Source organism: Arvicola amphibius, chromosome 6 (assembly GCF_903992535.2).
Source record: "Arvicola amphibius chromosome 6, mArvAmp1.2, whole genome shotgun sequence".
Lineage (NCBI taxonomy): Eukaryota > Metazoa > Chordata > Mammalia > Rodentia > Cricetidae > Arvicola > Arvicola amphibius.
Window position 1 is genome coordinate 90,384,510 of NC_052052.2, and position 14,426 is coordinate 90,398,935.

The window sequence follows — 14,426 nt, forward strand, 5'->3', positions numbered from 1 at the left end:
TTAGAGATAACGGGCCAGGCAGTGTTTAAATGAATACAATTTCTGTGTTGTTATTTTTGGGGTTAAGCTAGCCTGGCGGCCGGAACAAAAGGACCCCTCCTCGTACAACATATGTATACTCAGAGACTGATGTGATGATTGCATGGACAATTTCATATTTTTGTTAGAGCTTGGAGATTGGGGTTTGGATCCTTTTTGAAGAACAAAACCTAAATGACTTTTTTTTTGCTTGTGAATTGAAATACTTATTGCTGTGGCTTGGAGATCCCAGAAGAAACTTACTTTCTGTTTGACTTCAAGGATTCTTCTTTCAAGATCGGATGGGATCATTTTCCCTCTGTAGGAAAAAAGAATATGTGTGAATTTGTTTGGACTGGTTTGCTTTGCTCTCTTTACAGTATAAGGAACCTCAAGATGGTAGACTCCGACTCTTATCATTAACTGGTGCTCCGTTAAGACAGCTCTTTGGCAGTCTCAGGAGCAGAAAGAAATGCATTTATCTCCCAGTATAACAAATGACTGTTTCTCACCACGCTTGGGAGATACCTGACCACACTGCGTTCTTGGTAAAATGGTCACGCTGACCCTCTACTTTGCCCACAGACTGCTAAAATGCATTCTTTTAATTAATTTTAAACAGTTCTGGTTGGGAAAAAGACATTTGGCAATGAAAGAGAAGCCTCAAGGGAAAAAGATTTCACTCCAAATTTTCACTTTAGAAAAAAAAAATTCACTTCAAATGGGTAGATCTCCTTTTTTTATATATATAGCTGGAACACCAAGAAGATAGAATCCATTTTAAGACATTTGGTTAAAAATGTGATTCCTTAAACCAGCCACATTCCCTTAAAGCCTGAAAGCATAAAGCAAGCCGAAATGCAGGGACTCAGATTTCACACACTCCAATGGAAAGGCACATGAGGGAGAAACAGCATGTCATTCCCAATAGAGCTCTTTCCCAAAGGACGGTGCTACCTCTGTGTGTGCTATGATTATCAGTTAGACAGGGAGACACCAGATGGGGAGGCAACGTTGCGTCCCGACACCATTTCTTTCCTACAATAAAAGTCAACATTATGATAATCATGAGAAATTATTTGTAGAGCAAGTTACATGGTGCCAAATATTCCTGGAAAATGACAGTATTTAGGGTTAGTTATTAGGATTGAGCAAGTCAATAACTCAACAAGTGCAAAAATGTTTTTAAAAGCTTGGCATGTGATAGACACATAGTCATTGCTGAGATTATTGTAGTCTGATGTGATATTTTTATTTTAAGATCCTGAAGGAAAACAAAAACAAATAAAGTAGTTGGAAGGAGCTGTGGGTGGTGAAGTACTTTCTGAGGCTGATAACTTTCCCCATTGGGATGATTAATCTAGGTTTTATAAAGTGTGTAATACAGAAAGTGGTTGGGGTCCTACAGGCATTCAGTGAGCAGTGGCAGAGACTTGGTATGTTAGCCCCTGTGGATCTAGGCACACAGGGACCACTAGCTGCTTTATCATACCTTCTGGTGCTTCCCAAACATCTGATTTATTACAGGTTAATTAATGCTCACATTTCTTTCATCTTTAAAATGATCTGATAGTCCACAGAGGGCATGCCAATTATGTTTTTCTACCAATTTCATTACAGATTCAAAAAAGAAGTTTGGCAAATTAGTTGGTTACACAGCAGACATTAAACCTCAAAGTTTTGAGAACGACTGGCTTCGGTGGTTCTGCCAGAGCAAAGTGATTCATATGCAATCACTCAGGCAACAGTCATGGAGAAGTTACTAGGGCCTGAGTTGTCAGGTTAGAATTTAGCAAAAGGCATTACAGGTATCTTGCTGTGAAGAGCATGCCTCACCTTCCATACTCCTGTGAGACAGGGAAATGGGGCTTGGAACGAGCTCTTATAAACTGCTTACACCCTAAATTGTCTCATCTTTCCGAGAGTCCCAGGAATATCCTTTAAGAGTCAAGCTTTCCTAGACTAGTCTCCCAAGTCGTTTCCTAGGCCAGGCCTTCTATTCATGCCCTGCTTTGCCTGAGAAAGTTTTGTACAATTCTGGATGTCTAGATATGGAATAGATATACAAGTTAGTTAAACATTTATTGATAATAAATCAAAGAAATTTATTTTGTCTGATCTGCATGTGATTACATGCTAGTGTGTGTAGGTGCACATGTTTATAGGTACATGTGCTTGTGTATATGCATGTCTGTGGAGACCAGTTCTCAGGTTCCAGCCACCATTTCTTGAGGTAGGGTCTTTCACTGGTCTGGAACTTGCCAAGTAGGCTAGACTGACTGGTTGGCAAGCGCTGGGCCTCTGCTTGCCTCAGTCTTACTCACAGGCCTCACTTTTAAAACATGAGTTCTGGCAGTTGAACTCTTGATTTTGTGTTTGAAAGGCAAGTACTTTAGACTAAGCTGTTTACTTAGCCCAGAAATTTAGTTTAGTCTTTAAACTTACATTAGTTTTTTTAAAAAATGACAGTTTTTAAACTTACATTTAGGTTTTAAACTTATATTAGTTTTTGGCATGCATATAATTTTACCATCTGTTAAAGATTAAAGCAAACATGCATACCATTAAGATGCCTGTGCCTGTTTCCTTTCACACAAAGATTTAAATCTTGGCTGAATATTTTATACTTTAGGATGTAGATCACCTTCAGGGTTTTCCAGAGTTGACAAACATGTTTATAACAGCAATTAAAAAGTTAATCATTCTAATACAGAATCCATAGATATGCTAATCTAATACTTAAATAACAAAGAATGGGAAAAGAACTCTGTTAAAACCTTTTCTGCAATTGCAACATTTGAGTTTCTATAGTAGCAGAAAATTTTGCATGTAAAGCACTGCAATTCATTGCATACAACAGCCCCAAACCAGCCTGGTTGTACAGATGCTGGTGGTTCATATTGTGCAACATGAAAGCACACACTGAGCCAAGTGTGCCGGTTGCACATTCAGAACCACGTCTGCAGTGAGAATGCAGAGTACAACATGAGTGGGCACTGCCAGAAACATCTTGGAATCATTACACATTGATTTTGAATTAATTTTTGCTCATTGCACAGTCATAAAACTTTTATTGTTGTCAGATTTTCCATGGCCCACACGCTGAAGTAACCCCCCAGAAGAGGTTGTGACCTACCACTGATGGAGCTGTGTCCTGGGTCACAGACTGTTCCACCCTGCAGTCAATGAACTATGCAAACTTCAGAGGAAATTGTGGCAAGGTGTTTCTTACAGAGAGTTTGAAGCATGTTAAAATGATGATAGTACTTTGTAGGCAAGCATGGAACTTCACAGAAAACTCTTAGAAACTGGTTACGCATCTCTTAAATGTCTTTAGTTTGCCTAAATTTGGAAAGTTTGGGGGTGGATTGATAATCACTATTTGCTCATAAAATTATATCAGGATATTTTGTTACATATAAACCATTCGACTGTCACTGAGTAGTCAAGAGTTGGGACCCCTTAGAACTGGGCATGACCTCAAGGCCTGACTCTGGTCTCACTTCATTTATCGAATGAGGAAGAGACTGAGAGCAGAAATGACCACCTGACACAAGGGGCTGCCAAAAGGTCATGGATTATGACTGAAACAAACATAAAACTTCCAGAACTAAGTTAAAGGGACCAAATACTTAGTGGGGCTATTTGGAAAGGTCAGGTTATTTTTTTGGTTGTTTGAGAATGTTATACACACATTTAATGTACTTTGACCAAATTCACTCTCCGTTACTCTCCCTCCAACTCCTCCCCCTTCAGCGTCACCACGGTTCCTCTCCCAACTTCATGTGCTCTTCTATTATTTTCTAACCCACCGAGTACACTTTGTGCTGCCTGTATGGGAATGGGTGTGGGACCATCTATTGGAACATGGATAGGGAGTCTTTCATCCCTGAAGCAAACTGAGGAAAGGTTATATTCTCTGATGATAACACACTACTTTCAGGAATCAGAGTTAACGTCCAAACCTGCCAGGGAAAAAAGAAGAATTCACTTCTTATTGTATTTCTGTTATGTAAACTGAGAATATTAATGTCTCACCAGACAGACAGCATGGTGCTGTGGACACAGAACCTTACATAATTTTTTATTAATTTCATTTTGTTTTGAGAACTTCACACATGGGTATTGTATCTACATCACTTCCACCTTCCCTCCCTCTTCTAATTCCTCCCATGTCGTCTCCCATACTCCCCAATTCAAGATCTTTTCTTTACACACGTGCACACATGTGTATAAAACCTGCTGATCGGGCCGGGCGGTGGTGGCGCACGCCTTTAATCCCAGCACTCGGGAGGCAGAGGCAGGCGGATCTCTGTGAGTTCGAGACAAGCCTGGTCTACAAGAGCTAGATCCAGGACAGGCTCCAAAGCCGCAAAGAAACCCTGTCTCGAAAAACCAAAAAAAAAAAAAAAAAACCTGCTGATCCTATTCAGCATTGTTCACATGTACATGTGTCTCCCTCATCGAAGAAGTTTCTTTTTGCAACAGATGGAACTATTGCCGAGCTCTACACTCTAAGTAAGTAAGTTACTTACTTAGAGAGTAAGTGACTGTGGCGCCCCACTCCAGTCGATACACCCGCCATGCAAACTTTACACCCAAGGCTGCAGGAAAAGCCCAGAAGAGGAGGCAGGAAGAGTGTAAGAACAGAAGCCTGGGATGCTATGTAGTGTCCCCTAGACGTGACAGGGGAAATTCACCCATGAAATCTCAACAATACGGTTGCCTGAACAAGACCGGCATAATAACCTTTCCCATTTTAGATCTTAGATTTCACTGGATTACTTTGGAAAGCCAATGCCTAATGTTTAGCATGCCTAAGAATCACCTACGTGCTACTTTAAAATGTGAATTCCTTGGTTTCAGTCTTAGGGATTTTAATTCACTAGGTCAGTATAGAGATGAAGAATTAAGTTATTGAACAATTATTTATAAGCATTTACAATGTGCAGTTATCATTTTATGATCATTTTATGTGTGCCAAGATGACAGAACAGTTTATGCTCTATGCTAACAAGGGGGAGAAACAATAGGCAGACAGTTATATAGAAAGCTGCATTTTTAGCATGTACCCAGATGATTGTGATACAGGTAGACCCAGGTTCACATGTAGAGAAACAATGCTTTAGAAATGAACATTCAGCCTGGGTAGCATTTTAATAGAGTAACTTTTCTTGTGATCCATGGCTCAGAGCCTTATGGCTATCAGGCAGCAAGCAGAAGGGACTCCAGATGTAGGACAGACACCCTCTGCCTGCCCATATGCTGTGGGGCCAGAGAAAATTGGGTGACCACCAGCAGACTTTTCTGAGGATTTGTAGCTGCCTGTCCTAGTCTTTCTAGAAAAGCAATAGTACACAGAGGCACTGTATGTAGCATTGCATCTTCTATGTCTGGCCTACCAGAATCTCTATAGCATAAATGTATGTCTTCCACATTTACCCATCCAGCAGCCTGTAACCTCACAGTAACCTCTAGTGCCAATATATCATGGCTCTGAATGTCAGTAAACAGAGGCACCAACACCTGGGTGAGGGCTGTTGAACCAAGCTGAGGATTTGGTATGATGATTTTATATTGAGCGTTTTTGGTAAGTGGTCATTTTATAAAAGCCATACAAAGTTGCCTGCATAGAACCCCAGCAACATGCTAGTCCATTAGAAAAGTCTTTGTGCTAAGACAGCATAAACTGTGGGCTGTGGTTCATCCCTGCATATCCATGAACACAAAGGCAAGAGCGACCCCCTACACAGAACTCGATAATAGAGAGGTGTTTAGTAGAGAGGGTGTGTTTATACGTGGAACTCATTAGTAGAGAGGGTGTGTCTATGCATGGAGTTCATTAGTATTGAGGGTGTGTCTATGCATGGAGCTCATTAGTATTGAGGGTGTGTCTATACATGGAGCTCAATAGTAGAGAGGGAGTGTCTATACATGGAGCTCATTAGTATTGAGGGTGTGTCTATACATGGAGCTCATTAGTATTGAGGGTGTGTCTATGCAAGAAGCTCATTAGTAATGAGGGTGTGTCTATACATGGAGTTCAATAGTAGAGAGGGAGTATCTATACATGGAGCTCATTAGTATTGAGGGTGTGGCTATACATGGAACTCAATAGTAGAGAGGGAGTGTCTATACATGGAGCTCATTAGTATTGAGGGTGTGTCTATGCATGGAGCTCAATAGTAGAGAGGGAGTATCTATACATGGAGCTCATTAGTATTGAGGGTGTGTCTATGCATGGAGCTCATTAGTACTGAGGGTGTGTCTATGCATGAAGCTCATTAGTATTGAGGGTGTGTCTATACATGGAGCTCATTAGTATTGAGGGTGTGTCTATACATGGAGCTCATTAGTATTGAGGGTGTGTCTATGCAAGAAGCTCATTAGTAATGAGGGTGTGTCTATACATGGAGTTCAATAGTAGAGAGGGAGTGTCTATACATGGAGCTCATCAGTATTGAGGGTGTGTCTATACATGGAGCTCATCAGTATTGAGGTTGTATCTATGCATGGAGCTCATTAGTATTGAGGGTGTGTCTATACATGGAGCTCATCAGTATTGAGGGTGTGTCTATACATGGAGCTCATTAGTATTGAGGGTGTGTCTATACATGGAGCTCAATAGTAGGGAGGGAGTGTCTATACATGGAGCTCATTAGTATTGAGGGTGTGTCTATACATGGAGCTCATTAGTATTGAGGGTGTGTCTATGCATGGAGCTCATTAGTATTGAGGGTGTGTCTATGCATGGAGCTCATTAGTATTGAGGGTGTGTCTATGCATGAAGCTCATTAGTATTGAGGATGTGTCTATACATGGAGCTCAATAGTAGGGAGGGAGTGTCTATACATGGAGCTCATTAGTATTGAGGGTGTGTCTATACATGGAGCTCATTAGTATTGAGGGTGTGTCTATGCATGGAGCTCATTAGTATTGAGGGTGTGTCTATGCATGAAGCTCATTAGTATTGAGGATGTGTCTATACATGGAGCTCATTAGTATGAGGGTGTGTCTATGAATGGAGCTCATTAGTATTGAGGGTGTGTCTATGCATGGAGCTCATCAGTATTGAGGGTGCGTCTATACATGGAACTCAATAGTAGAGAGGGTGTGTCTATATGTGGAGCTCGTTAGTAGAGAGGATGCATTTCTGTGAAGGCTTCTAGGTGGTATTATATAAGATGCTGAGTTATTGACTGACCTTGTTTATAGTCCTTCAGAAATGGAAAAGTTTGTACCAGTTTTTCCCAAATGATTAGGAAACGGGCATGTTTGTTCAGAGCATTCATGTGCGAAGAGAGGACTCATGAAAACCATTACCAATGTTGTGGTGCCTCTGACGGCAATAACGAACAGCCAACCCTAGAAGCAGCCACTCCACTGTGATTTTCCACATGATCCCTGGCCTGGCGACAGTGCAAGAGAAGTGTCACTGCTTACTGACAAGGAAGAGATAGCTGAAGATAGGGGAATGGACACCGTCCCCAAGTCAAAGCTAACTAGCTGTATTAAAGGAGTAAAGGTTTTTCTTTTATTCATTTATAAAGTAGTATTTCTTGCCTTGTTAATTTTCTATGAGAACCAAAATGGAATAGGAAGCATAAATAGTACAAAATACAAAACATGAAACTCTGCTTAGCATACAGCACCATGTGCTAAACCATGTTCGGTTATTCTAAATAACACATGAGGTCGGGAGAAGATAACAAGTAGAACATTAAAAATTAATGATGTAGCTGGGAATAATGTTGAACTCCTTTAATCCAACACTCAGGTGGCAGAAGCAGAACTCTATGAGTTCGAAGCCAGCCTGATCTACATAGTGAATTCCAGGACAGCCTGAGCTACATAGTGAGACGCTGTCTCAACACACACCCCTAATCAATGACATGAGGCCCACTCCATGAGATGATACCCTTACTGGGCACTGCTAAGTGACCAAGAACCTAAAAATAGATAGGTAGTGACCCTAGGGAGAAACCTTCTGCTATCACTCTGCTAAAGGACATAGCAATAAAATAACTCCTAGTGACATACTACTGTACCTATTGATGAGAGTGCCACTGAGCCCTCATCAGACAGTCTCCTTGCAGTGGGATGGGAACTAACAAAGAGACCTGCAAATGAACAGTGGGCACAGAGTGAGAGGCTTTGGAGCACTCGGTTCTAAATGAGATGTCTTCATCAAACCCTTCCTCTAAGGGTCGGGGATCTGTTTGGAAGAGGAGACAGAAAAATGTGTTAGGAGCCAAAGGTGATGGATCGCCCCAGGAAATAGCATCTTGTAGACACAATCAGACTGACGCTCACACCAACTCACAGACACTGTGGCAGCACGGACAAGACTAGAAAAACGCACTGAGAAGGGGAAGTAGCAACAGGGCCCCACCACAGCCAAGAAGCTACATCTGCTGGGAAAGAGAAAATCAGTTTCTCTGATAGAACATCACACTCCTGGGCAGGCCCATGCCCAGAAATGGCCGACCAACACAAAATTAACTCTGTGGTGGTTCTGTGGGCTTTTTGTTTCATTTCGTTTTGGTATTGATATTATTTTTTTACTTGATTTTTGTTGTTTATTTGTTTGTTTTGGAGAGACAGAGAGAATGCTAAGTTATTGGGTAGATGGTAAGGAGGATCTGGAAAGAATTGGAGGAGGGGAAAGAATATACAGTGCACCAAAAAGATTTTACAAAAAAGAAAATAAAAAGTGAAAAAAATGAAAAATAAAAATTTTAGAGGAAAAATAATGATGTGAGAGTATTATGTCTAAAAATAAGAAGCACACTAAATCTTCCTTAGAAGAAAATGTGTAGCCCGAAATGTTTTGAGATTAAACAGAAAATAGAAAACATCTAAATACCTAAAGAGTTATAACCATAGGCTGATGCCAGAGAAGAGGAGAGGGGAGGGGAGGGGAGCGGAGGGGAGGGGAGGGGAGGGGAGGGGAGAGGAGGCGAGAGGAGAGATGCAAACAGAGTGGACCAAACTTGTGAAGATGGAAGCTGGGTCACTTCAGTTACCAACAGAAAGCTGTTCACTCATGCGAGATTACCAAGAGAAATGGTGGCATTTCAGATAAGGAGACAGCGGACAAAGACATCTTAACATATAAAATGAACTCTATGTGAACCTAGATTAATCTTAGAATTCTTGAGGAAATACACGATTCTTTCCTAGGCAAAAACAAATTTTAAGAATTGGCTCAAGGATATAAAGAAATTTTGAGGCCAGAGGAGAGCAATAGCTCAGCGGGCAAGAAGAGCACTTGCTACGCCAGCGTGAGGACCCAAGTTCAGATCTCTAGTGCCTGCCTTGATTTGCCTGTTAACTCCGGTGTTGTGGGAGGTAGGGAGAAGGAGTGGAGACAGAGGTATGGTTGGCCTGCTGGCCTAGTCCAGAAAACAAATAAACAACAAGAAAAATGGTGAGCTCCAGGTTCAATGAGAGACGCTATCTCAAGAGACTAAGCAGATATTAACACAGGACATCCAACATTTTCCCCCACTTCTGTGTGCATTCATTCATGATTGCTTGTACATGTGGAATTGCCCCCCCCCACACACACATACACACACACACACACACCACACAGACACACAGACAAACACAGAGAGAGAAAAGAAAGAAAAAATAAAAACCAAATCTATAAAAAATTTGAAGATAACAACCTAATTACAAAAATAAAAAACAAAAATAAAACCAAAGAGAGCACAAACAGTCAAACAGACTAAACCAAAGACAGAAACAAGTGGGAAGAAGGCTGCTCCAAGCAGTGGCCCCAGCACCAGATTTAGAGTTTAGCTGTTAATCTCAACAAGTTTATCATGAACAAAAATGGATTAAAATTCATACAGAAAAGAGTGAAATTTGCTTTCTGAAATTTGCCGGCTCTATTAAATTTGGAAACATTTTATAAATAATGTTACAAAATCTCTAAAAAATCAAGACCTTGTTGAAAACAACAAAGAAGTTAGAAATTCACCGGAACCACGTGGAATTTGTTGCAGGTGTGGAAAGGCGGGAACTCAGGAGATCTTAATGTATATCATGTCAGCAGTAGATCAAATGAGGAAAGTGCAGTGGGGCCCTATATGATGTCTGAACGACATTTTTCTTCCTGAGAAAGGGCTTCATTATGTTATCTCCAGACACTCCTGCCTTAGTTTCCCAAGTACTGGTGTTACAGGCATGTACCTAGCTATGAAATGCATTTCAACAATCAACAGCATCAATTCTAGAGAAGGAAGAAGGGAAGAAGGGGAAAGAGGGGGAGAAGAGGAGGCAGAGCAGGTGAGAAGAGAAAGAGAAATTCCTGGTAATATAAGAAATCTAGGTACTTATTTGACACAATTAAAATCATCTATTTCAAAATAACTGTTGGTATTACACCAAAATGTGGTGTCCTAGATCTTTGTCCATTAAAGTTAAGAACAATAACACTAAAAAAATTTTTCTGTGAACATTCTTCTTTAGATAATAGAAAGTACAAGCATTGAGACCTGATCCATCATTCATTGGGGTGAGTGAGTGCCTGACCCGCGGCAGCTGCCCAGAGATGGACAACAGACATTCCTCAACCCCCTATACTTCCTGGTCTTCCTGCAGGGGCTATTCTCCCCGGACACTGCCTCTCTCTTCTTGTCCCATCCCAGCTTGCACCAAGAACCCCCCCTTCATCCCCCCATCTTCGGAGCCATAAAATCCCCCAGCTCAGCCTGTTTGGGTGCTCGGACCACGCAGTGAGTGCAACCAGGTGGGTGGGAGGTCCTTTGTTTCAATAGCCTGCCTGCAGCAAGTTAGGCCTTTTGCCTGCAAGCTCCCTGGCCAGCAAGGAGAATTGAACTTGTAAAAGAAGATCAATAGGGGATTAGTCAGAGGAAGAGATGGGCAGGCACCAATGCAAGAATTCTTCCAACAATTTGAAAAACAACATGAAAGCACCAGAACCCAGAGAACTTACAACAGGAGGACTTGAACACCGTAATCAAGAAGAAGTAGAAAAAAATGACTTTATGAAAGTAATAGAATCCCTTAAACAGGAGGTGAAAAACTCTCTTAAGGAAATGGATGAGAAGAATAACAAAAAGTTTGAAGAACTGAGTAAATCCGTAAATGATATCTTAGGAAACCAAGGAAAAACAATCAAACAGATAATGCAAACAGTGCAAGACTTGAAAACTGAAATGGAGGCAAGGAAGAAAACACAAGCCGAGGGCCAGCTGGATATGGAAAATCTATGTAAACAAACAGAGACTACAGAAACAAGCATAACCAACAGAATACAAGAGATAGAAGAAAGAATCGCAGATTCTGAAGATACCATAGCGAAAATAAATTCACTGATCAAAGAAAACAGCAAATCCAACAAATTCTTATCACAAAACATTCAGGAAATCTGGGACACAATAAAAAGACCAAACCTAAGAATAATAGGCATAGAAGAAGGAGAAGAATTACAGCTCAATGGTCCAGAAAATATATTTAATAAAATTATAGAAGAAAACTTTCCCAACCTACAGAAAGATATACCTATGAAGGTTCAAGAAGCTTACAGAACATCAAATAGACTGGATCAAAAAAAATCCCCCCTTGCCGGGCAGTGGTGGCACACACCTTTAATCCCAGCACTCTGGAGGCAGAGGTAGGCGGATCTCTGAGTTCGAGGCCAGCCTGGTCTACAAAAGCTAGATCCAGGATAGGCTCTAGAAACTACAGGGAAACCCTGTCTCGAAAAACCAAAAAAAAAAAAAAAAAAATCCCCTTGCCACATTATAATCAAAACACAAAACATACAGAATAAAGAAAGAATATGAAGAGCTGCAAAGGAAAAAGGTCAAGTAACTTATAAAGGTAAACCTATCAGACTTACACCTGACTTCTCTATGGAAACCATGAAAGCCAGAAGGTCCTGGATAGATGTTTTGCAGAAACTAAGAGACCATGGATGCAAGCCCAGATTACTATACCCAGCCAAGCTTTCATTCACTATAAATGGAGAAAACAAAATTTTCCAGCATAAAAACAAATTTAAACAATACGTAGCCATAAATCCAGCCTTACAGAAAGTAATAGAAGGAAAATCACAAACCAAGGAACCCAACAATGCCCACAATAACTCAGACATCTAGCGACCCTTCACCAGCACATCTCAAAGAGGGGAAACACACAATCTCTACTACCAAAAAAAAAAATGATGACCAGAGTTAAAAACCACTGGTCATTAATATCACTGGACTCAACTCACCTATAAAAAGGCACAGGCTAAGAGATTGGATATGAAAACAGGATCCAACATTCTGCTATTTACATGAAACACACCTCAACTACAAAGACAGACACCTACTCAGAGTAAAGGGTTGAGAAAAGGTTTATCAAGCAAATGGACCTAAGAAACAAGTGAGTGTGGCCATACTAATTTCTAACAAAGTTGACTTCAAACTAAAATCAATCAGAAGAGATGGAAAGGGACATTTTATACTTATAACAGGAAAAATCCATCAGAATGAAGTCTCAATCCTGAATATCTATGCCCCTAATATAAAAGCACCCACTTATGTAAAAGAAATATTACTAGAACTCAAGACAGCCATCAAACCACACACACTAATAGTAGGAGACTTCAACACTCCTCTCTCACCAATGGACAGGTCAATCTGACAGAAACCTAACAGAGAATTAAGAGACTTAATAGAGGTAATGAACCAAATGGACTTAACAGACATCTATAGAACATTCCACCCAAATAAGAAAGAATATACCTTCTTCTCCGCGGCTCATGGAACCTTTTCGAAAATTGACCACATACTCGGTAACAAAGCAAACTTCCATAGTTACAAAAACATATTAGTAACCACCTGTGTCTTATCAGATCACCATGGATTAAAATTAGAATCCAACAACAATGCTACCCCCAGAACACCTACAAACTCATGGAAACTGAACAGTCAACTACTGAACCACACCTGGGTCAAGGAAGAAATAAAGAAAGAAATTAAAGTCTTCCTTGAATTTAATGAAAATAAAGACACAACATACTCAAACCTATGGGACACTATGAAAGCAGTGCTAAGAGGAAAGTTCATAGCACTAAGTGCCCACTTAGAGAAAACAGAGAAAGCACACATTGGAGGCTTAACAGCACACCTGAAAGCTCTAGAAAAAAAAGAAGAAGCAGACTCAAGTAGGAGGAGTAGAAGACTGGAAATAATCAAACTGAGGGCTGAAATCAACAAAATAGAAGCACAGAAAACAATCCAAAGAATCAATGAAACAAAAAGCTGGTTCTTGGAAAACATCAACAAGATTGACAAACCCCTATTCAAATTAATCAAACGGCAGAGAGAGAACACGCAAATTAATAAGATCAGAAATGAAAAGGGGGACATAACCACAGACACAGAGGAAATTCAGAGAATCATTAGATCTTACTACAAAAGCCTGTATGCCACAAAATTGGAAAATGTAAAAGAAATGGACTTTTTTTTAGATAAGTACCATATACCAAAGTAAAACCAGGACCAGGTGAACAATCTAAATAGTCCTGTTAGTCACAAAGAATTAGAAACTGTTATCAAAATCCTCACTACCAATAAAAGCCCAGGACCTGATGGTTTCAATGCAGAATTCTACCAGAACTTCCAAGAAGACCTAATACCTATACTCCTTAAGGTATTTCATAATATAGAAACACAAGAGTCACTGCCAAATTCCTTCTATGAAGCTACAGTTACCCTGATACCTAAACCACACAAAGACTCAACCAAGAAAGAGAATTACAGGCCAATCTCACTCATGAACATTGACACAAAAATTGTCAATAAAATACTGGCAAACCGAATCCAAGAACACATTAGAAAAATTATCCATTATGATCAAGTAGGCTTCATCTCAGAGATGCAGGGCTGGTTCAACATACGAAAATCTATCAATGTAATCCATCATATAAATAAACTGAAGGAAAAAAAACCATATGATCATCTCATTAGATGCTGAAAAAGCATTTGACAAAATTCAACACCCCTTTATGATAAAGGTCTTGGAGAGATTAGGGATACAAGGGTCATTCCTAAATATAATAAAGGCTATTTACAGCAAGCCGACAGCTAACATCAAATTAAACGGAGAGAAACTCAAGGCTATCCCACTAAATTCAGGAACATGACAAGGCTGTCCACTCTCTTTCAATATAGTGCTTGAAGTTCTAGCAATAGCAATAAGACAACATAAGGGAATCAAGGGGATTCGAATTGGAAAGGAAGAAGTTAAACTTTCGTTATTTGCAGATGACATGATAGTGTACAAAAGCGACCCCAAAAACTCCACCAAAGAACTACTACAGCTGATAAACTTCTTTAGTAACGTGGCAGGATACGAGATCAACTCCAAAAATCAGTTGCCCTCCT

At 40.2% G+C, this 14,426-nt stretch overlaps 1 protein-coding gene across 1 annotated transcript in view; it reads right to left on the bottom strand.

Moving 5' to 3' along the window:
* Positions 1 to 14,426, bottom strand: part of Gad2 (glutamate decarboxylase 2) — a 74,231-nt gene that overhangs the window by 20,292 nt on the left and 39,513 nt on the right. Inside the window, exon 9 of the mRNA XM_038334499.1 lies at positions 283 to 337. Within this exon, the coding sequence (XP_038190427.1) occupies positions 283 to 337 (55 nt within the window). The remainder of the gene's footprint in view (positions 1 to 282; positions 338 to 14,426) is intronic.